The sequence below is a fragment of the Podarcis tiliguerta genome (genome assembly GCF_965153285.1).
Source record: "Podarcis tiliguerta genome assembly, chromosome: 2".
In the NCBI taxonomy this organism is placed as follows: domain Eukaryota; kingdom Metazoa; phylum Chordata; class Lepidosauria; order Squamata; family Lacertidae; genus Podarcis; species Podarcis tiliguerta.
This window is the reverse complement of record NC_139535.1, coordinates 68,655,543-68,679,553: the sequence shown is the minus strand read 5'-3', so window position 1 is coordinate 68,679,553 and position 24,011 is coordinate 68,655,543. Positions and strand designations below refer to the sequence as shown.

The window sequence follows — 24,011 nt, the reverse complement described above, 5'->3', positions numbered from 1 at the left end:
CTTTGGCCCTGCAATGCCCACCCATTCATAGAATTGAGAGGACGGGCATGCGCAGACGAGGGCCTTTCCCTCCCATTCATAAAATAGCCATTTTCCCAGGCAGCAGTTGTTGCAATAGCGAGGCGAAGCGGAGGGGGAAGCGACGGCTGCTGCTGCTGCTGACAGCGCAGCACTTGTAAGTCGCTCCCGGAGAAGCCAGGGGTGCTCCGTGCCAAACTGCCCCCCCTTGCACGCACAGCTCGCGAACTGTCTCGGATTTAGGATTAACTCGCCTGTTGAGAGATGATCTTGGCTGGATTATTTCAAGTAAGTAAGGAATTTCATCTTTGTGAATTTAAATGCACAGGGTGAAAGAGGGGGGAAATAATAATGCCCCGTAGAGGAAACATTTTGCTCCCTTTCCTGGTTGACTTTTCCTGACCTTCTGCGAGGAAGGCGTGTGTCGCTCAGCCAAAATCGACCCACGTATCTCTCTCTCTCTCTCCTTTTTCTTTTTTAAAAATAAAGCCAAGTATCTCATATATATGTATGTGAATGATATCTGTGATCTGTGATCTGATGATGATGATTGTACAATTTGGCTTGGCCATCGCCTGCTCTTCCCGTTGCCATCTGCATTTGGGCATTTAGATAAGGTATGAGTGGACGTTGTGATCCGACTTAGAATTCTCTTCTTACTAAATAAAAATAAAAATCTTCTAGCCGCCCCCGCTTTCCCGGTTGAGGGGGAGTTTGTCCCTTGCTCGTGCGTGCCAGAGTCGTGGCGAGGGAACCTTTCGCTGGGCAAGGGCTGGCGGAGCCCACGCGCCCCCGGCTTGACAAACGCAGCTGCCCCTGAGCGCCTTGCCGAAGGCGCTCTTCGCCTCCTTCCTCCTGCGCCTCTGCCTCGCCGGGCTGCGCAGTGGCTCCGGAGCCTCCTCTCTCTCTCTCTCCATAATAGGGCACTTTAGAAAGGCGAGCCGCTGGAGTGTCGGCTCCTGGCTGCCTGACCTTTGCTCCCTCGCGTTTTATTTCATGCAACAGCCCTGCAACGACGACTACGCCTCTCTTCCTCCCACCCCACTCCCCACCGATTTGTTTTTGCTATTTTAAAGCCTCACTTCACCTTTCTGTCCATCTTGTGATGTTGAACTTGGAGAGAAACGGGGGATCAGATCTGGAATAAAACTGCGCAGGTTGGGTGCGCCAAGGGGCTCTCTCCTGGACTTGTGCGCAGCGAACCCGGAGTGTGTGTGTGTGTGTGGAGGGGAGAAAAGGAATATGAAGAAATGAAATAGCGCCTGGCTCTTTTGCTCAGGGCCTTCTCCACCTATGGCGTAGTACAGTTCTATAGGCGAGGCTGGCGTTTGTGCTGGAAGCAGCCGTGGCGTCCCAGCGCCTGGCAAACCGAGAGGAGCCTAGAACCCCTCGCAGATTCTGTCCACCCAGGACCTCGAAGGCAGCAGCCCTGGTTGCTAGCGAGGAGGGCGAGCCGGCCTGTAGAGCTTGTCAGTGGGCGTGCAGAAGGGCATCACCGGGATGAATGCTACAGGGAGGGAGGAGAGGGGAGGAAATCAATCTCTTCTCCTCTCTTCTCCCCCTCCCCACCCTCATTTTTTTTTCCTTGAGAGGAGAGCATGCAATGCATTGCAAGGGAGAGCCTGACGCGCCTGCAACCCAACCTTCCCATCGGGCCTGAAATGTCAATGTCAAAATCTCCTCTTGCTAAACTGAGGTGGGGGGGGGGGATAAAGGACGGTTTGCTCAGCTGATTTCCGCTCTGAGGTGATTTTGCTAGGGAGCCTCTTTTTAGTATCTCCGAAGGATTTCGACAGAGAAAATAATTCGCAAGGGAAAGCCAGCTGTTTGCAGAGATTTCCAAGTGGGCTTCAAAGCTCCCCTTCCTCTCCCCCAACCCCTATCCTTCAGCCTTAATCAGCATGTTCAATATTTAACATAGCTTCCTTGATGTGTTTAAAAGCAGTGTCAGCTTGTGGACTGAATGGCTATGATCTCCACCACTGGCTTCCTTTTCAGCAACCCACTTGTCTTCCAAACACACACTCACACACACATATATATATACCAGTTTATGAATGGTAGAAATGGGTGTCTGGTGAGGGAGAGGCAGTCCTCAAGTTCTTGGAACCCTTCTGAGGATGTCTCCATTTGATAAATGCGCTGCTTTCTGGAGCCTGCTGTGTCCCATTCATACTAGGAGCCCTAGTTTGATATTGACACGTTAAATAAAAGCACCTTTTAAAAGGAATGTCTCCTGGAAGAAAAAAAACAAAGCTGTGGCTAATCTTTGAAAGCATAAAAAACAAAAGTGTTTCTATTGAGTAATGACTAACTCTGTTTATGCAGGATGATGTTATCTTCGGAAGCCTGTTAGCATCGGGCTTCATAAAATGGCAGCAAGGAGCCTTTTTTCTTCCATTACAATATCTAGTTTTCCTCAAGTCTGGCTCAAATTGAGCATAAAATTCATTAGAGGTATTGAGAGCACCATTTACCAGGCCTGGATTCTTGTTAGATTTGCCTCTCGCTTTTGACAGATGGGAGTGTGGAGGTTGTGGAAACCTTAAAAGTAACACACTTACTCAGAAGTAAGAACCACTGAGTTCAATGTGCCTGGTAAGCGTGCTTAGGATTGTGTACTTAGCACAGTCTCCTGTACTTTGGCATCTCAATAATTAAAAATTTAAACAAAACGAAACCTCAGAGATGTTTGCCAATGTGAAATCAGGTATTGCTTGGTGCGTATATTAGAGGCCAAAAAAAAAAGAGTTCCCAGAGATTTGGATATCCTGCCAAAAAAAAAGGTCTAGCCGTGTTTGAGCTGAAATAATGCACAGTTGGCCATGATTCTCCAAAAGAGTTGTTCAGTCACTTCAGGATTTCACAATCGCCAGCAACCATTTGATGTCTTGCGTTGAGCACTCAGGTGCCTTTTCTCAAGGACCTCATCCTTCTGGTCTTGCTTATTTGTTTACGTAGTTTCTCTCCAAGAAGCCAAGGCTGCTGGGCACAAGGACCACTCGATTCCCTTGATTTAGCAGGGCTTGGAAAGGGCAGATGAAGAAATCTGATACTAGTTTGCTTTACTGTAGGGTGTTGTTTAGACCTGGTAAAATACGTGGGGTTGGAAGCAAATCTTTTAATGCACACCTGCTGGTACGTTTCAAGAAAGTGCTTTAATGTAGCTTTATAGTCTTTTTAACACTGGGATGTTTTGTGAAGGTGGATGCTCTGTTTTCCTCCCAACCTCCCTTCCCCTTATCCCACAGTGCTTACATGTAATTTGAGTCTTGTTAACAGAGGCTCCTTTCCTACTGCTGGCCTGGTCAGTTCCTGAGAATCTGCTGCTTCCTTCCAGTGGAAGGTGAGCTGGAAAAGCCTTCTGATGCCCTTTAGGGTTTTCCTGCTGTGTGGTTCAGTTTTCTGCCCTTTTTATAGTCATGATTCAGCTTTCAAGCTCCTGTCCTCACAGCTGGAACTAGTAAAGCTAGAAGCGTCACCAGACAACACATTGCAGTGTAGTTCCAGGTAGACTTTTTGGTCCGATTCAGCAGGGGCCATCTCCTCCTTAAAGGTGCATTCCCCTGGCAACTGGAAAAACAATAACTCATCAGAGTTGGGAGGGATCTTGAAGGTCATCCAGCCTAACCCCCTGCTCTGTGCAGCTTGCAACTACAGCATCTCTGACTGTTGACCTTCTAGATTCTTCCTTAAAAACCTCCATAAAGGGAGAGTCCACCACTACCAGAGGCAATCAGCTCTTGGCAAGAGGACATTTCTCCTAAGCTTTCACCAAAATCTCTTCCTATTACCATTTCCATTCTAGTCCTGCCATCTGGGTTAGCAAAGTCTCCTCCATCTTCCACATGCCAACCCCTCAGGGATATAGAAATGGCTATCATGTCTCCCCTTAACCTTCTCTTTCCCCAGGCTAACTAGATCCAGCTCTCCAACTGTTCCTCATAGGACCACACAAAGTGCTGTGCAATGCAGGGAGACAGGATGTGCTTGGAAATCCAGCTGACCTTCAAGCTGGGCCCTTCTGCTTTGCTTCCAGAAGGTTTACCTGCTCAGGCATAGAAGGGAGACTACAGTCATGACCCTATCAAGAATTGTGGCTTATTGGAGTGACACCTGTTTGGTTGTGTGGGTGGGTTTTTAAAAAATGAACTCGCCATAGCATCTTTCTAGTTTGATTTTTCTCTGCAGCATGACAATTGCTTGACCCCTCTTGACAGGTAAGCTGTCTTCTGTTTTCACGACCACACAAACAATTTGCACCCTGCATTTACTCAGAAAAGCAAAGAGCTTCTCTTCAGATTCTTTCCCTGTTGCCTCGCTCGTTTCCAGAAGTTCTTTTGTTCAGGAGGAATGAATACTTTCTTATTCCCTCTCGATTCCTGCCAGGCTTCTCTGGGACATTCAGCAAGAGCAGTTAAAAGTTCCACAGCTATTGTATGTTTGCTCCGTTCAGAAGGCTTCTGCTGCTCTTTCTTGACCTGTTCTTTTTTGGGGACAACTTACAAGTTCTCCAAGCTTCCCACGATTTACATTGCTTTACATTCATAGGTACAGTGCACTCTGTTCCAAGGGCACAATCCAACCACACTCAACGGGACTTGGAAACCCTTAGCTGAATCATGCCTGCATGTGTTGTTCGAAACATAATTCTTGGCTAGTATCCTGCGAAATATGCTAGCTTCTTGCTATAGTTCGCAGTAAGGGGTGACCAAGATGGAAAAGCATAGATATGATGATGAGCCAGTGTGGTGTAGAGCTTAGAGCACTGGGCTAGAAAGACCCAGGTTCAAATCTGCACCCAGCAATGTCCTTCACACTGGGTCACTCACTGTCGCTACATAATCTACCTCAAAGGGTTGTTGTGAAGGTTAAACAGAGTGGGGGGGGGGGAAGAGCCATGTATGCCGTCTTGAGCTTCTTGGAGGAAAGGTGGGATATAAATGGAGTTAATAATAATAATTAATAATAATTAGACAGTCCACCCCTTTTTATTATGAATATGCAATAATGTCTCCTGAGCTTCTGGAAGAGGTTGAAGGGCTGGTTTCCAAAGAAATCAATCTTCTATGTGAATGTACACTCATTTTAGACTATACATCTAATGTCCTCCGCCATTCAATTGGCTCTCCTACTATCTGCTTGAAAATTAATCCCATTCTGTTGCACGGTATTTACCCCCAAGTATGGGTGCAAGGAAGTGCAGCCTTACTTCAGTACTTTGGCCTTCCTGGAAGAAAAAGGTGGTAAGAAGAAATCCATGGCAGTCCCAGAACAGTTTATATGGTGTTCAGAGTCCCATTTTGGTGAGCTGTTGAACGGAAGGTAACTGCGTGGAGTGGGTGGACTGATGCGTTCCTGGAGGAAGGTTCTTATTTCAAAAATCCATCTCAGACCATCGAGTGCTCCATCCATTCTGAGATGTTATCACAGCCTGATCTGCCTGAGATGTTCTCATTTGTACTTCCCCTGGCATAAGAGTGGGTGAATTTCCTCGTGATCTCTGGGCTTTGGTGCTCTCTGCCACGACTTAGAATTATACAACTCTAGAGTCGGAAGGGATCCCAAGGATCATCTAGTGTAGTATAACGTAAGATTAACCCTGCTGGATCAGGCCATTGTAGGCCCATCTAGTCCAGCATCCTGTTCTCACAGTGACTCATGGGAAACCTGCTAGCTGGGCCTGAGCACAAGCCCAGGCTCCACTCCTATAGTTTCCAGCAACTGGTTTTCAGAAGGATTGCTGCCTCCAACCATAGAGGCAGATTTCCATACATACAGAGCCATCCATAGCCTTGGGCATTTCAGGACGACAGTCCTTTTTATTTCAATAGGCATCTCAAAGCAGTGCATAGCCTAGTAGCTACCACTGCTGCACACTCAGTGTGTCTCAATAGTACACATATGCAGAAGACCCACGGAAACGAATCAAGACTCCAGGGCAGTGTGCCTGGTGGGTTCCATCATTTTTGTAACTTTCCTATTGTCAGCCCCCTCCCCCTTTCCCCCTTTTGAGGTCTGGCCGTCTGCAGAGGCTTCTTTATTTATTCCTAGCTCTCTTTCAGGGAACTCAAGGCATCTACACAGTCTCTCCCATTTTATCCTCGCAACAGCCTTGTGGAGTAGATTCAGCTGAGAAGTAACAACTAGCCCAAGGTCACTCAGTGAGATTCATGGCTGAGTGCTTATCTGAACCCAGGTCTCCTGTGTCCTAGCGCTACGATGACTTTTGGCTAACGTTCCATTTGTAGTTTTAAACATTTTAAAATTTAAAGCATCCCCCCCAACCTCACCCATAGCGGATTATGTAATATCAACAAGACAGACTTACAATTTAAATGGTATGTCCCCAAAGGAAAAGGGGTTCGGAGGGATGAAAAAATAGACTTGGGGACTAATCCTTTTTTGTGAAGTTCTTGGAATGACCTGCTGGAACAGAAAAAGCTCAAGGAGAGGAGGTGCTGAAATTTGCTGGTTTATCAGGTGAGCTGGTGCAGCTCCCACATGCCTGTAGCCTGACCAGATGGCTGCTGCTAAGTGACAATTGAGGGAGGAGCCTGACAATGTCAGTAGTGGTGGAACTCACTATCCTTCTGTTCTTATTGCACCATGGATTCATAGGCCTGGGAGCACCAAATACTTTAGCATTCTTGAAGCTAAGGAGGTGTGAACTAGACCCTTGCCTGTATGGGGGTGGGGGAGATACCTCATGTAAGTCTTTCTAAAGGAGGTAAAGGTAAAGGGACCCCTGACCATTAGGTCCAGTCGTGACTGACTCTGGGGTTGCGGCGCTCATCTTGCTTTATTGGCTGAGGGAGCCGGCGTACAACTTCCGGGACATGTGACCAGCATGACTAAACCGCTTCTGGCGAACCAGAGCAGCACACGGAAATGCTGTTTACCTTCCCGCTGGAGCGGTACCTATTTATCTACTTGCACTTTGATGTGCTTTCGAACTGCTAGGGTAAATAATGAAAAGGACTATGGATTCTATCCTCTCACCTCACCCCACCCCACCGCTAATGAAGAGTTACGTGTTTGTAATCAGAATATATTGTTGGCTTCCCCTGAACCAAGGATTTTATTGGATGTATAGAACACAGGAAAAATACAAACAACTAATCTTCCCCCATCCCTCTTTCTTCAGAGAATATATTATTGGCTTTGGTACAATTTGGAGAGGATTTAGGTCATCTGCGACTGACAAACCTAATATAGTAAAAGATCCTGCTTTGTTTCCTTCCTATGACACAGTAAATCTTCAGGCCATCAAATCACGTTTTTCAGCAAGAAAATGTGGGTAAAATGGGAAAACAAGGATTTTAGACAGTTAAGAGATTACTTGAAGTGATCTCCCATCTCTTCCAAATGCTACAGGTTTTGTGGGAGGAAATCCAAACAGGCAGCTCTGTTCAAAAAATAACAACTACATGTATTATTAAATGTATTTACCACTTATGAGGGACGCGGGTGGCGCTGTGGGTAAAACCTCAGCGCCTAGGACGTGCCGATCGCATGGTTGGCGGTTCGAATCCCCGCGGCGGGGCGCGCTCCTGTGGTTCGGTCCCAGCGCCTGCCAACCTAGCAGTTCGAAAGCACCCCCGGGTGCAAGTAGATAAATAGGGACCGCTTACCAGCGGGAAGGTAAACGGCGTTCCGTGTGCTGCGCTGGCTCACCAGATGCAGCTTGACACGCTGGCCACGTGACCCGGAAGTGTCTGCGGACAGCGCTGGCTCCTGGCCTATAGAGTGAGATGAGCGCAGAACCCTAGAGTCTGGCAAGACTGGCCCGAACGGGCAGGGGTACCTTTACCTTTACCACTTATACAGTCGTACCTTGGTTTTCGAACAGAATGCGTTCCAGAAGTCCGTTCAACTTCCGAAACCTTCAGAAACAAAGGCGCGGCTTCCGATTGGCTGTAGGAGTGTCCTGCAGCCAAACAGAAGTCGCAGAAGTCAAGTCGGACGTTCAGCTTCCAAGGCAAAGTTTGCAAACCGGAACACCTACTTCCGGGTTTGCGACATTCGAGTTCCAAGTTGTTCGTGAACTAATCCATTTGAAAACCAAGATACGACTTTATAACTAAGCAGTTTACAACTACGAAATCAATATATAATTAAAATACACAACAACAATTCTGCCGGGTCACTAAAACATCCTTAATTAAGTTATACAACAAAACAAGCAATTAAAAAGCATGCCGGTCATAGTGGATATATTCTCACAAGGCATTTTGTTTTTGTTCTTTATTTGTTGTAACTGGTCTAATTCTTTTCATTAAAGTTTATTTTTAAAGGAAAAAACATGGCCATTAAAACAGTTAAAAACAAAAACAAAAAACAGTTAAAGTAATAGAATCATTTCTGGACTCCTGTTTATAGTGCTACTTGTACTGATTTCATTTCTTAGGGACAGGATCCTTCCTCTTTCCTATAGGTGTACTAGGATTCCATTTTCAATCAAGTTCCATTTTAAATCAGTGAGACTTACACTGGAATACTTAAGGGCAGACAGATGTGGTCTGAAACACTTCTAGAATCCTGGGGCAAGCGTTGAACTTGAGCTCAGGCTGAAGCTGAGTGTGTGCTTGATTGAAATCCTGAGGTGAAAAAATAAGTATAGATAGCAGTGGCAAAGTCTGGAGAAGTGACTCAAGGTGCTAATGATTTCGATGGTGGCTGGTGTACTCTGTCCTTTCTTGCCCCATTGCACTGACAAACAATCTATTGATGATCCCCAAAGCAAGTTTGAATCACGGAATCCAAGTGCTAGTGATTTAAAAATAGGTGGCCATGTGGTCCCTTGCAATAGCTATGCCATCCCTAAATATGCCAGCTGCAGGACAGATGAGTAGTGAAGTGCTTGTGATTTTAGTCCCATGCACCTTCATACTGCACACTCACCTTTAAACCATAGTTAGGTTTAACAGTGGTCTAAAGGGATGCTTGAGCAATGTGTGTATACAAATAGATCTTTATAAAGGCTTTAATATACCACTGCACTGTATGGCCCTGTTGAAGAACTCTTAAAACATTTCACTAGTTCTCAACTTGTGCTCTATACCTTTCAGTGTCGGAGACCTATATGCCTAGCAGGGACACAGTTTTGTCTCCCGCATCACACACAGAGCCCAAGATCTCTGCCAGACCTTGCAAGGTGACCTAAAACACTCAGAACCTGCAAGCGATGTTAAATCTGCTTCCTCTGACTTACCAGATCAGCAAACAAATGTTTAGCTAGCAATAATGCAGTTTACAGTATGCCAGTATTTAGAATTCCTGAATAAAGTTGGGGGCTTCCAGCTGAGCTGAAACATGTAGGTGGTGAAAATGTCTAGTTTGTACTTTATATTGGAAAAGCTTATTCCACCTACATGAACATTTTATTTATCTTTTTTATTATCTTTAAAGGAGGACCTGTAATGTCTTGTCTTCTGTCTTATGCATCCCCTTCTGTCTTTGATGTTTCCCCACATCGGGCATGAACTGTTAGTGCCCATCTTAACACTAGATCATTGCACTCAATGTCCTGAAAGTATCTGATGTAGTTGCATCTCTTGAAGCTAAGCTGGTGCAGAATGTTCTTGAATGGGAAAAGAACACATGACTGACACCCCCTCACCCCCAAAACCACTCAGGTCAGTTTGGAGAGTTGAGTGGAATTCAGATGCAGCCTCGTAAAACAATGCATTACATTTAAAATTTGAGTCGAAATGACACACCTTGTGGACAAATTTCAAGGATCTACGCTGAAAGTTGCTGAGCAAATGGAAAGACTTAATTTTAAGAAAATGGGTGTATATTTGTTGCGTAGGGAGTAATTTGCTATTTTTTTCGTTGTGCATAGGTCTGCAATGCTTCTTAGTTCAGGGCCATTTCAAATGTGCAAGAATAGCATGAAGTTCAGTTCTTCAGAGTGCTGGTGGAGAATTGTACGTCTGAGCATTCAGTGCTTTAAAAAAAGCCGGAAAAGATCTCTGCATGCAGAAAGCTAGCAAGTCAGGAAGAAGGCAAGGAGAAATGCACTCTGAGCTTTCCAAGTGAAACAGAAAAATATTTTAGCGGGAAACATTCAAATACGTATTCTCCCACTTGCCTTCCAAAGTGATATAGTTTAGAATGAAGAATGACCCATAGTTGCTGCATATTTGAAATTTAGTTATAGATGACTGTTCTGAAAACCCAATGTGCTGAGGTGGTGGTGAATAGATCTAACTATTTCAATATCTTGTCAGCCAGAGCTCTATCTGCAGTTCACCTAGACATTTTGTTTCAAAAGCTATAAAATAAAATATGTTTTCTCTCCCAGTTGAAGTTACATGCTCAGCCTTTAAAATCTGGGCTGGTGATTCGATCAACACCGAAATAAAGGGCAACTGGTGGGCTTGCTTAACCTCACTCCTTTTATAAATTTCTGTCAGCATTTGTACCACCAACAATCAAGGCTGAAAACTAGCTCCTCAGTGGGAAAAAATTCATGTTTCTAAGCTGCATAGCATAGCTCCCTAAGCTCTATTATGGCTAATACATTCTAACCTTCAGCAAATACTGCTGACATTGGGCCTTTGAGCAAAAAGAAAATGCAAATTTCCCTGAATCCATGCTTATTGACAGGTTTTGGTTGTATGTGTATGTTTTTAGATCTAGCATATTTTTTTACAGGTTTCAAAAATTCCTAACTTTAAAAGATTAATTGACAACAAATGGGGTGGTTGTTGTTGTTTTTTAAAGGATAATAATAATAATAATAATAATAATAATAATAATAATAATACGTGCTTGACTTTTCCTCAAAATATTATGAAAATCTGACATTGGCATGAAGGTCAATGCCACCAGAAGTCTAGAGATAACGTCTATCTTGTTCTTGGACTTGCACAGCACATGCTGTTACCAAGCTTCTAGTATAGTGAGAACTAACCCAGAAAATTAAGGTACAATATGTCCTGACCATGGATGGAGGATCCTCAGCTCAGTTTCATTTTAAACCTTTGCTCTGGCCCCTTCTCAGAGTTGAGGAACCCTGCAGTCTAGAAGACTCCACCAAGTCATGCTGCTGTTGTGCAGGATTATTGTTCCTCGCAGAAGGTCATGAAAATTAATTTTATTCTTAAGGTTTTTTCTCATATTCACACCGGTATGTCGCAAAGGGCTCCTCCAGATGTCCTTTTGATTGCACATTCATGAGGATTTGTGCTCCTGATGCACCTTCAAAAGTGTCAGGGTGGTCCCACGGGGTGGTTCCAGTCAGTGCGTACCCTGTAGCATCCTGCTGAAATCCTGTAACTCTTTATACAGCAAAGGTTCTGGCTTATTTTTGCTCCACATTTGTTGCACTGTAGCCCCTCCAGAGAGCAAGAACATGCGGAGGAATCACAATCACCAGTCTGGAGGGCCCCTAAATTTGTAGGAGTTATACTTGTTGATGATTAGCTAAGAATGTCATCTGTGCTTGTTGCTGCTACTGCAACAGCATGGCCACCATTCTGTAGAGAGGCATAAAATTCCATATCCAGGATCAAACTCAGGAGAAACTGCCAGTTTGTGGTAGAAACCTATTATGCTCAGCACTGATTGGCCAGTGCTTGCACCATCACAAACCCACCAACCTTGGGGCCTTGTTTTGGGTAGCTCTTTAAAATGTACTTTCTTCTTTTATAAAATAAAAAGGGCCAAATAAATGTTTAAATGAATTAACCCTACTATGATTTAAAAACAAAATAGCTGGAAAGCCTGGCTGAGGATTTTAGGAGAAGAAGGGGCGAGGTAGACAACTGCGATCAGCATTATAATTGCTGAAAAGCACATCTGCTCCAATGCATTTTGAAATGGAGAAGGGGGCAAAGGAGGAAGGCTGACTCCACAAGACAAAAAAAAAGATGAGCTCTGTTTTTAAAAGTTTATTTGTTTAACAGGGATAGGCAACCTAAGGCCCTGGGGCTGAATGCGGCCCAATTGCCTTCTCAATCTGGCCCACAGACGGTCCAGGAATCAGCGTGTTTTTACATGAGTAGAATGAGTCCTTTTATTTAAAACGCATCTCCGGGTTACTTGTGGGGCATAGGAATTTGTTCATTCCCCCCCCCCCCAAAAAAAAATTAGTCTGGCCCCCCACAAGGTCTGAGGGACAGTGGACCGGCCCACGGCTAAAAAAGGTTGCTGACCCCTGGACTGTGAGCCAAAATCTAGTAAATCTAGTAAAGCACTGCAAGTCCCACTGGTTTCATGGGGAAGAGTGTTTAAGTACGGTACATGCTTTCCTATCTAAAATAAATGAGATTTTAAAAAGCATAGGGCTGCAATCCTAGATGCATATGAGGCCCATTGAACCCCATGGGACTTATTTCTGAGTAGATTGCATATAGGATTTCACTGTTACTCTAAATGTGCTGTGTGTCTGTGTCTATATTTGGTCTTTTGAGTTATTTTTTTCTCTGTGCGTTACTTATGATGAGGCGCACTGTGCCAGTCCTCACATTTTTCTCTGGGTTTCTGAAGCTCTAGTTTTCCTCCTCTAATTGTCTCTCTCTCAGTCCTTCTACAGATTTCAACAGCTTCTCCTCTCACCCTTGGCTAGGAATGGTTTTGGTCGGCTGCTTCTTTAAATTGTTCTTTTAAAAATATAATTAATAAATAATATAAAGGTCACAGTGAGGAAGTGGCAGCTCCACCAGAAAACAATGTGTACTCTCTAAATTTGAACCAAGCCATTTCCGCTCTTTGATTTAAGTTTAGTTGCTTCCTGTGGTTTCATGTCCTGCACTCCAGTTGAATCTCTGGATGGGCTCCAGTATAAATTGCACTCTTCCAATGAAATTAGAGACTAGCAATAGATGGGTCAGCTAGTAAACAGCATTTAAACCAAATACTATGCTGCTTGGTGTTTGGATGAAAAATAGTCTGAATATTTGAAAGGATTTTGTGCCCTCTACTCCAATTTTCAGTTAGGTCACTAAACTTTGTTTTCATCCATCCTCTCTGAAGTTAGTTTTTGCCTTCTGTTACTTTTCTAGCTCTACGGGGACTAGTAATAATGATTTTAGAAACTGAAACTAAGAAGTCTGCTTTTAAGAAATTTGTATTCTGGTTACTGTTATTACTGGGAAGAGAAAGGTGAAAATGCAGAAAGCGTTGGCTGTTCAAAAACTTAATGCTAAATCACAGCTTACAAAACCTGCACTCCCTTATGCACCACTCCCTGCTTCTCCTTCAGCACAGTCACAAGTAGGAGACCAGAAGCTTTTGTTCTTATTTTAGATTTACCATAGTTTAGCTTTCAGGCTTCATGCAATCTCAGCTATTCCTTGTTGAAACAAGCCAACTTCAAACCATTGTTTATGAAGCTAACTTGCTTCAACAAAGCATAGTTAAAGCTAATCTCAGTTTAGGGTTTGGACATAGCAGTAAATTGTGGCTAATCTCTAATGGGAGTGGAAGTTTCCAATCTCCTCATGTTTGTGTTGGAGGAAGGGAGGCACAATATTGCGTGAAGATGCAGCTGTGTCCTAGTCAAGAATTTACCGATCTGAAAGTAATGGATGCTTGAGGAATGTAAGTACCCGTTATATAATTGCTCCAAATCTGTGCACCGTTCTGACTCTTAAGAGCAAATGGGCCAGAGCCGAAGTAAAAACGGGTTGCAAAATTGCTTATTGCTTCTGATCATTTGTTATACTTAAGTGAATATTTGGGGTGTGAGTTCAAATGTGATTTCCACATATCAGAAGAAATGTTGAAAACTGCTGCTGTAAGCATTAGGGTGGTGTGTGTGTTCTTAGTTTTCTTTCTTGAGTGGATTAATAACCAACCTTTCTAACTCTAATGTTCAGGATGAGTGTATTTCATGAAGATGGCAAAGCCTGACCAGGCTTTTAGGGAATAGTTTTATTTCATAGTTCACAAATAAAGGTCGTCATCCCCCCCATTTTGTATGTGTGCATATTTTAAATATCTGCTTTTAATTTGTTGGTCTGAAACTATTTGGCTCTCCAGGTAAAGAAGGGAAAGAGTGTGATACCATCTAGTTCTAGGCATGTGCAAAGAAACCCCAAGAGGTCTGAGTGTTCCTCTTTCTCCATTACTAGTTAGGCAGTTCAATCCCTGAAGTGGGGGAAAGTGGGTAGATAATGCTGTATTTTTTAAAGCTAGTGTTTATAAACCCAGTTCCAGCAATGGGCAAGACTGAACAGTGTTCAGAATGAACATGTGGTCTCTTTATGGACGGTCACTAGGCTTTTTGCTGGATTGGTTGCCTTGGTGTGTTTGTTTGCATGAATGATTTGAGCGGGGGGGGGGGGACACTTCACAAAGATAAGTAGTAGATATCTAAAAGCAGGTGTATTCATTTATTTAAGATATATCTGTACTGTTTTTCAGGTGGCCCTCACAAAATGGTTTACATGAAATGATTGTAACAATAGGCACCAAAGTTCAGTAACATTCAATTCTTCACCACAGCAGCAAACCACAGGAGTGTCACTTGAGCTCTCGCAGCCATCCTTCCCAGAATGCCTCGCTCTGAGGAAGGACCTCCATGGCCCTTCTTGAAAAGAGGGAGGAAGTGATGGGGGGAGAGAGCCTTGCTGGGCAGGTGGCGGCTGCAGTCGCAGCAGGGCCCTCTAGCGGAAGGCCTGGCCTTGCCCTTTGTGGTGGCAAGCATCGCTTGGAATGCCACCACAATACACGTAACTTGGTCTATGTTACCATCGCTTCCACAGGGATGGCACTACAAAGAGTTACACTGCAACTGGCTCTTTGACCAGTGCTGGCATAGGAACAGCTGAAGCAATTAGGCTTCGTTGGAACTGTGACAGCAAGAGCTAATGTCTGAACTCTTCCCCCCCTCCCTTCCTTCCTTTCTCCCTTTCCCTCAATCTCTTTCAGGACACTTAAAAGCCGCGTTTCTCGGTGCTGAAGGACAGCCTGAGCAATGGAGCCTCGGACGCCTCACAGCATTACTGGGGTTCCCAATTCCACCGTGGTGGTCCAGCCTCTCCTGGACAGCCGCATCCCCTACGGCAGGCTGCAGCATCCTCTGACCATCCTTCCAATTGACCAAATGAAGACCACGCACCTGGAGAACGACTACATAGACAACCCCACCCTGGCCCAGCTGGCTGCTCAGAAACATCCCCGGGGCCACCACGAGCCCGCCCACCCCCCGCGATGTGAGCAGGACATCACCCACCCATGGATCTCTTTCAGCGGGAGGCCCAGTTCCATCAGCAGTAGCAGCAGCACATCTTCGGATCAGAGGCTCTTGGATCACATGGTTCCAGCCCCGGTAGCAGACCAGTCCTCCCCGAGGGCTGTCCGGATACAGCCCAAGGCGATTAATTGCAAGCCCTTGGACCTGAAGGGACCTGCTTCTCAGGAGATGGACAAGCACTTTTTGCTGTGCGAAGCCTGTGGGAAATGCAAATGCAAGGAGTGCGCCCTGCCCAGGACTTTGCCCTCCTGCTGGGTGTGCAACCAGGAGTGCCTGTGCTCGGCTCAGAACCTGGTCAACTACTCCACCTGCATGTGTCTGGTGAAGGGCGTCTTCTACCACTGTACCAACGAGGACGACGAGGGCTCTTGCGCAGACCACCCCTGCTCCTGCTCGCATTCGAACTGCTGCGCTCGCTGGTCTTTCATGAGCGCCCTCTCTCTGGTCCTGCCTTGCTTGCTGTGCTACCTGCCGGCCACCGGCTGCGTGAAGCTGTCGCAGCGATGCTACGACCAAGTGAGTCGGCCTGGATGCCGGTGCAAAAACACAAACAGTGTGATTTGCAAAGCATCACCTGAAGGGAAAGTTGGCAGCAGGCCAGGGAAGCCATTTTGATCTCTGGAGTGAGGAGGAGGGGCGGGTGGGGGTGGGAAGTGCCGAAAAACAACAGGAAAGGGAGTTTCATAACCTGCGATACGAGTGTAACGTGTCAGCCTTTTGCTTTCAACAAACGAAGGGAAATGTCTCTTTCCAGGAACTGAAGCACTTTGGGATTATTCAGGGGGTTGTGGAAGTGGTGATGTGTACTTATTATGCGGTAGGGATCTGAAGGATCTTTCTGAATATTATTTTTTTTTTGCAGAGCAAAGGCAGAAATCTACTAGATAGGGCAATCTGAAGACTGCTTCTGTTCATTTCTTAGTCTTGGCTGCTTGCTAAGTCTACATACCACAAGAATAATTAACAGATGGGATTGGCAGGTACATCAACAGCAGAAACAGGGTTCTTATTCCTAGAAGGTGAATATCCATTTCAGTCCCCTCCCCCACACTACTCCAACCTTTTATTTATTACCTGTAGACCATTGGCAATCGAGAGTTAATGTTCTCAACGCTTTAGCAGGGACCCTGCCCAACCCCTCAATATCCCCCCCCCCCTCCTTAAGGCAGTTATTGAAAAAGATCCTTCTATCCATTCCCTAAGTCCTCTTCAGTCAGCCTCCATGGGCCAAAATAATAGAACTTGATAGGCAGAAATCAGCAAATGCTACTTTTTTACAGCATGGAGAGGCTGTTGCCCTTAGCTGATTGATGCATATCAAGCTACAGTTGAGGCACAGATGGAAAAGTGGGCAACCCCACCAGTTTCCTCCTCTTAAGGCCATTTTTTTCTTCGTTGCTCTCTCTCTTTTTCTTCGGCTTCATTGAGTGTATACAAAGAATGCATCTTGCCTAGGGACATGATCTGTTGGATGCTATTGGTGTGTGTGCCCCCCCCCACCTGAACGATTTTGCCAGTGACAGGAAGATCTCTGACCTGCAGTCACTGATATGGAGATAATCCACTGCCTTCAGTAAGGCTACTCTTTGAGATTTTGATTCTTAAAGTGCACTGGCAGCTAAAATGCTGTTCTCTGAGCAGAGCTTCCAGTAACTGGAGTGCTTGAGAGACGAGGCCCCTTTTCAGCCATGTGTTTCAGATGCATTTGCTTCTGAGCACACATTTAACACCAATAAATTACTTTGCCTAATCAAATGGCACATTTAGGGTATCACACAACGAGATCTTGCTAAGGCGAAGAAAAGAAGGGAAAAAAGCTTTGAAGGCACCAATATCATAAACCCTTCAATGTCCAACTGTGGCAGCCCTCCTCTCCTTGAAATAAACTATGTTCAGCTTAATTGAGCTACACATTAGTACTTACAGCATATGAGCCTAAACCAGCCTTTGGCAACCTACTGCCCTCCAGATGTTGGCTGGGATTGATGGGTGTTGTGGTCCAACAACATGTGGAGGGCACCAGGTTGGTGAAAGCTAAGCTAAGAAATCACCTTATCCCTACATTACCCTTCTTCCACCTTGCACTCACAGGGCCAATGCAAACTGAGCACAATGCATTTGCGGGATATGTGGGATGGGTTCACACGCACACACACACACACACACACACACACACACAGTGTATCAGTGCAACCCCAAGCTCACATGAAAGGTGGATTTGGTTTTGGCCAAATGACATTTGCTCAGTATTTAAATTCTCACTTTTATCTCCTGTAAAATAACATTATCTTAGTAAATGCAGAGGAATTTCTTTTTAAAAGGAAAAGAATAAGTCTATTTTAGCATTAAGTACCTTTAGAGGAGCACGTGGAAGCTTAGAGGTGAACATTTGTTACAAACTGCCCATGATTTTCAGTAGCCAGGTTTTCCGCCTCATCTATACACTCAAGGTTAGGGTTATTGCACGAGGGACTGTTAGATTCCTGTTGGGAAGAGAACAGAAGCACCTCTATTCAAGACCAATGTTCCATTCCCTTAAAGTGGATTGATCCCATTCTATCGACAACCACAAGGTGCTAAACAGAAAACAGTTCACCAATATAATAAATCAAACTGAGTGGGTATTTGTTGCATGCAAAAAGCTGAACTTATGTCTCTGCTGGTTTTGTTTTTCAACTTGGAATTCCTGTACTGGAGTGATTGTGTGAAAACTGCCTTGTTTTAATTAGGCAAGCAGTAAGCAAAAGCACACTGTCATTCTCCAAGCAAATCAGATTTCTCATTTGAAATGAAACACACACTATACTGACAGTAGCAAACCATCGTTCCCCACCCCCATTTTGCTTTTACTCATTGGGGGTTGACTTCATTTTTTGAGAACTGTATATATTTATTGATTGGGAAATATTTTTAATCTTCCTTTTTATATTTATAATATGCTGGCTATGTATATAGTGTTTCACAGAAAAAGGGATGCTACACATACGTTGTCAAGATACTGATTTGTATAGTTTAGCCTTGCCAAGAACACACTGGGCACATCCACTGGGAGCATCTGCCCATAGAAGTGAATGGGAGAGGCATCAAGAATGGCTTTGCTGCCACTCCCATCCATTTCAATGCAGAGTGTTTCATAAGTTCCTGTTGGGTTGCGCACAGTATGTTGTACATATATATTCTTGCACAAACTTGAGGGAACCATGCAATGGGGGAGTGGGGGAAAAGAAAGAGAAACTTAGCCAAAATACTGTTGAATGTATAAATCGCCGTAGCTTTTCAAGGGATGGTAAACCAGGCTCACAGAGTATAAGCAAGCTGGGCATCCAGCCTCATACACAACACTCTCGGTTAATTATATGCTTTATTGTATCTTATGCTCCTGTTAATGTGGGACAGCCCTGACCAGGCAACTACAGCTTCTAGCTGGCTTGGCTGTCCATAGCAAGTAAGCAAACTGGTGGATCAGCACTTTGCCAATTTATATATGTACATACCCACCCGGAACATTTCTATATTTCTTATACGATGTTGTTGTGTTGTTGTTGTTTTTTAAAAAATGAAACCAGGCCTTTAATTTTTACTGTACATAGCTCTAAACCACTGAAATTTCTACATGGGCTAACTCCCCCCCCCCCCATTTTAAACCTGTCAAGGCCAATCTGATGTAAGTGGATCAATGTGCTCTAAAAGGCTGTGAAAGGAAAGCCTACACAAATGTAGCAGAATGAAGCTCCTTGTATAGTCCAGGCCCCCCTCTGGTGTAGCAGTCAGTCAGCATGTTTCTCCGGCTCTTTCCTCGAGGCCTAGCAACAAAGTTGACAAGTTTCATACTGAGCATTGAAAGGTTTCCGGATTAGACCAGCCCAAAAGCCTGGACAACATTACACTGTTCCTTTTAGATGGACTTGGCTGCTGTGGTAGCAAAGGATCCCTCCCGCTTAAGCCAACACACTTTTCCTTTTACGTTTTTTGAAGGCCATCTTCCACTTTTAAGGTACACACACACCCCTTTTGACATTGCCTCCAGATTCAAAACACTAAGTATTCAAAAGGTTGGATAATATGGCTGCATACATTTGAAACTGAGTGAATGCTGCACCGGCTGCAACCCCCCCCCCCCCAAGGGTCAAAACGTATCAGAAAATGAACCATCTTTATTTTTAATTGTCCCAGCAGGTCAGGCTGGATCCTGGGGATGACCCCATCACTCAAGCGTTGTTGATCTTGTTGTTGTTTTGCCTTCCTGAAAACTCTTTCTCATTGCTTTAGCAAAGTAAAATATCTATTTCCTCTTCTGACCCTAGTAAATGTCTGTCTTGCAGCACTGTGCATGTTTAGGTTTATTTTTGTTCAGTTTTGCAGAAAACAGTCAAGGTTCTTCTTTACTTCTTCCATCAACTGAAAAAAAATATTGCCACAAACGTTTTCCTTTGTATAGAATATTTATTTTGAAGCTCTATTTTAATAGTATTTATTTTAGAAGTCTACTATTGTAAGAGTTCTTCTGTTTGTGAAGAAAAAACAAGTTAAACTGAATGTACTGATCTAGAAATTATATATAAAATATATATTGTTAAATATACAAAGGTCCTGTGACTTCTTTCTTGAAATACAGTTTTTGACTCTCGGTGGTGAAATGGCACATACTGGGCCATGGGTGGCAAGAGATATTCCCTGGAGACTTAGGACCAGAATTCCTAATGTCATAGAACACTTCTTTGTTTATAAACTAACTTGGTTTTGAAGCTAAGAAGCAGCATCTCTGCAGAAGGATACTCGATGATTTGAATTCCCAACAAGGCATAGCCCAAAGGGTGCGCTCTGACATCACCCACCTATTTGCACAATCTCAGCTGGAGTACAACCGCTGTCTAGCTGGTTATCTGAGGCTAACAATAAAATAGCATAAGAAATGAGCAAGAAGAGAAATCTTACAGGAGAACAGGCTGAGTTAAATGGCTGAGGTTTGGGGTGAGGAGAGCACAACACTCAATAAAGACTCATAGTGGCTCGTCTTGAGCCAGGTGTATGGCATAGGTCAGGAGTAGGCAACCTAAGGCCCGGGGGCCAGATGCGGCCCAATTGCCTTCTCAATCCGGCCCATGGATGGTCTGGGAATCAGCGTGTTTTTACATGAGTAGAGTGTGTGCTTTTATTTAAAATGCATCTCTGGGTTATTTGTGAGGCATAGGAATTCATTTATTTATTTTATTCAAAATATAGTCCAGCCCACCACATGGTCTGAGGGACAGTGGACTGGCCCATGGCTGAAAAAGGTTGCTGACCCCTGGCATAGGTCAAGAAAGGCCCCTATTAATGTCCCATTAAACTACATGGTAGTCTTGAACATTTCAGTTCAGTATTCCCTACCAGACAAGCCATACTATCTTTGTATATGTTCACATATATAAATGATGATGCAGTTTTAGTACTACTGTTGCAATTTTAGTACTGTGGCCAGTGCTCTTCAACAAAATCAGCCACCTCACAAGTTTATTAGCAATGGTAATAAACACTATGGTGTCTGTATTATTCCCCTGTAAGAGGTAGGACTTGGCCTGCCATCACGTCTGTGCTTTTTTACCCAAAGTACATGTGCCCATATATGTAATCTAAATAATGTTTCCAAAACTCTTTTGTTATGCCCTCTAATACATGTCAAAAAAAAATTTAAGGTAATAATTGAGAATGTGGGGAGAGAGGAAAGGAAACCCTTCTGAAATATCTCTCATTTTCTGAATCAATTAAATGAATGGCCGTGTTCTCTGTTATGGTTGTGTTGAGACACCAGTTTACAAACTGCACCTTTTTTATTTTAAAAATGGCCACCACCATTTCCACCTGGTAAACAAAAGTGGTAAATAGTCCCATGAGGCCTTGTTTTAATAGACAAGACACATTACTCTTGCATGCTGCCCCTACTACACCCCCCCAAAAAAATACTAAAGAATATGGAAGATTTAAACTGAATCTAGTGCAACCTTCCCATTTGAGAGCATTAAATATTTGTGAACAGCTTCCTCAGAGACTGATGTAACTGCTCAGCTGCCACATCCACTGATCCCTGAAGATAGTGGTCAGGATGTTTTGTGAGTAAAACATTTCCAATCGGGTTTTTTAATGGGTCTCAGCATCTCTCCAATCAACTGAGTAGCAGGACATCTTCTTCCATTTAAAGCTGCCCAAGTTTCTTCTCCTTACTGGATGTTGAGAGAAACTTCTGGGAAATCACTTTGGGAGCCATTTGCATCCCTCTAAAGTGAACAAAAGAGTTCCAACATCTTTAAAAAGGAACGTTTCAAGCAAGCACAACAGGGTTACATCAAATTGGGTGGAGGAGAAAATAACTAGTATGCACATGGGGCAGGTACCCTTTGACCCGAATCTAATTCTCATCATCCTTTCTGGATAAAATAGTAAGACAGAAAATGCCAGAAGCTAAAGAACAGGAGGAAAGGAGTCATAAGGACAAATCATTAGAAACATTACAGAAGCCAGCAGGAAAAATACCTTTTGGAAAATACTCTTATGAGTTTATCTTTGCTGTTTGAAAACAAAAATACCTCAAACTCTGGAAGAACAAGATGCTTTACTTTTTAATTCTTTTTTATTATTACATTTATAGTCCACTATTCATCCAAGAGGCTCATGGTGGTATACATGTTTCTCCCTCTTCCCATTTTAGCCTCACAATGACACTGTGAGGTAGGTTTGGCTGAGAGATGGTGACTGGACCGAGGTCACCCAGTGAGCTTCATAGCCAAGTGGGGATTTCAACCCTGGTCTCCCAGGTCCTAGTCCAACAATCTATCCATTACACTTATGATACAGTATTTTAAAAATCACTTCTTTTAAAATAAGCCCCTAAATGGCTGTTCCTCTACATCTGTATGTAATGTTCCAGAGAGCAAAATAACAAACAAGAATCACAGAAGAATTCCATTTCTTGTCAACAAGAGAGAGCAAGTCCACACATTTCGTCCTCCACAAATGGACTGTACTGTTATTTATATGTTGCAAAGGTGTCCTTCTGTTTCTCAGGGAGCTCTGAACTGCATTTTAGCCTCACACAGCAAGCAAACCAGTCAGGCCAGTTAAGCAGAAAGGCGAACCACCAAGCCTCGCAGCTGAATGCTGCGTGGAACCAAAGCATTCCACACCACTGCATCCAGCACTACGCTATAACTGACCATCTTAAACGAGAAATGTTAATAACGCTAGAGGCATCCATTAAATTCAGTCTTATTTGCAGGAACAACTGATGCTCTCTTGTAGTGAAGGAACCAAGCAGGGCACCCAAAAATCTCAAACATCTGGACTGTCTGGGTATATTCTGAGGTGATTCCCACCCACCTCTGCAGCCTTCCCAGCTTCCCAACTTTCTCCCTAACACCCCCACATTACCATATCGAAACCGTAGGCCGTGCCCTCACACCAAACTCATCTAGAAAGAAGAAGTTTGAAATGTACAGTCATGACAAATGGGATTAATATAAGCCAACAACTTTGTGACAGGGGCCAGAGGAGAAGCCCTAGGCCACTTTGCCCCCTCTTTCCCACTTTCTCCCCCCCCCCAGCAGTTTCTTATTCTCCCACTTTAATAAAACAATATCTACGTGGCCCGAGGCAGGTGCGATTTTCATAATTTATGGGTTTCGGAGACAGGAAGAGAGCTCCAGAGTTTTATTGTGCTTTGCTCACTAAATGGCATTCCGATTGTCTACATATCATTCTTTTAGGCTCTGGTATCTGGCAGGCGTACAAGCCCTTTTGGAACCCACCTGTGCCTGCTGCCCTCAGGCAAGGGATAATTATGAATACATCTGTATGTGCTAAGCAGGAGATGAATAAAAATTCTCCTCATTTCCCCATGTCATTAGAAAAAAAAACTTCCTGCATTGACACCTCTATTAGCATTCAGCAACTACAGGCTTGAAATAAACCTCCCTCCGATTCTTCCATTTATAAAAATAAGGAAATCTGCCTTCCCATCTCTAGCTTCTCTCCTCGCGTTGCTCCATGTGGACATGTGCAAATCCATCCCAGCAATTCCCAGCCTATCCATTGAAAGTCTTGAGATGCCATTTATATATTAGGAGAGTGACTCAGTTCTGTTACAAAACCTGGGGTGAGGCTGCAATCCTTTGCACACTAAATTGGAAGATGGCATGTAGTGAACAGCACAATCGTGTGTGTATGTAAGTCCCATCGCATCCAGCGGGGATTACTCCTAAGTATGTGTGTATAGGATTTCAGCCTTACATTGCAATCCAACCTATGTCTACCAGTGTGTGTCACTGGATCTTAATCCCAGTTAAGTGCAGGACAGCAGCCTCAACCACACATTCACTTCAAACAAACAGAAGTTACATTGTGAATGAACAATTTAGGAAATAAAAAATATATTTTTTGAAATTCATCAACAGCTGAACAGAGCTCCTGCTTGCACAGTATGAAAATAACATTGCCAGCTAAAATATGTAAACCTGAATCCCACTGAAGGTTTCTCATGTTAAAGTTTCAGAAACCTTTGAAATATGTGAACTTTCTTCTTTCTACTGTTGGACTACTGCCAATTGAATCTTGTTGCTGCTTTCCTGAGATAGCTATTAAGCTAAGAATGTCTCAACCAAGTTTAAACAATTTGTTTGTTTGTTTGTTTGTTTGTTTGTTTGTTTGAGTGAAGAAATAAATACACATGCTAATACTCTCTCCCCTCAGCCTCAATCATATTTTTAAAAGCTGATGGTGGAGAGGTTTGTTCCCTGAAAAACAGAGGGAAACA

The 24,011-nt window shown here is 43.9% G+C and overlaps 1 protein-coding gene and 1 long non-coding RNA gene across 2 annotated transcripts in view; both read left to right on the top strand.

Moving 5' to 3' along the window:
* The window catches only part of LOC310671339, a 316,331-nt gene extending 295,011 nt beyond the window's left edge, over positions 1 to 21,320 (top strand). Inside the window, exon 5 of the long non-coding RNA XR_014507961.1 lies at positions 21,308 to 21,320. This is a non-coding gene — a long non-coding RNA (uncharacterized lncRNA). The remainder of the gene's footprint in view (positions 1 to 21,307) is intronic.
* SPRY4 (sprouty RTK signaling antagonist 4) lies at positions 112 to 19,806 on the top strand. The gene is made up of 2 exons (XM_083427101.1): positions 112 to 306; positions 14,902 to 19,806. The coding sequence occupies exon 2, from the start codon at positions 14,948 to 14,950 to the stop codon at positions 15,839 to 15,841; it is 894 nt and encodes a 297-aa protein (XP_083283227.1). The 5' UTR covers positions 112 to 306; positions 14,902 to 14,947; the 3' UTR covers positions 15,842 to 19,806.
* Positions 21,321 to 24,011: the final 2,691 nt, after the last annotated feature.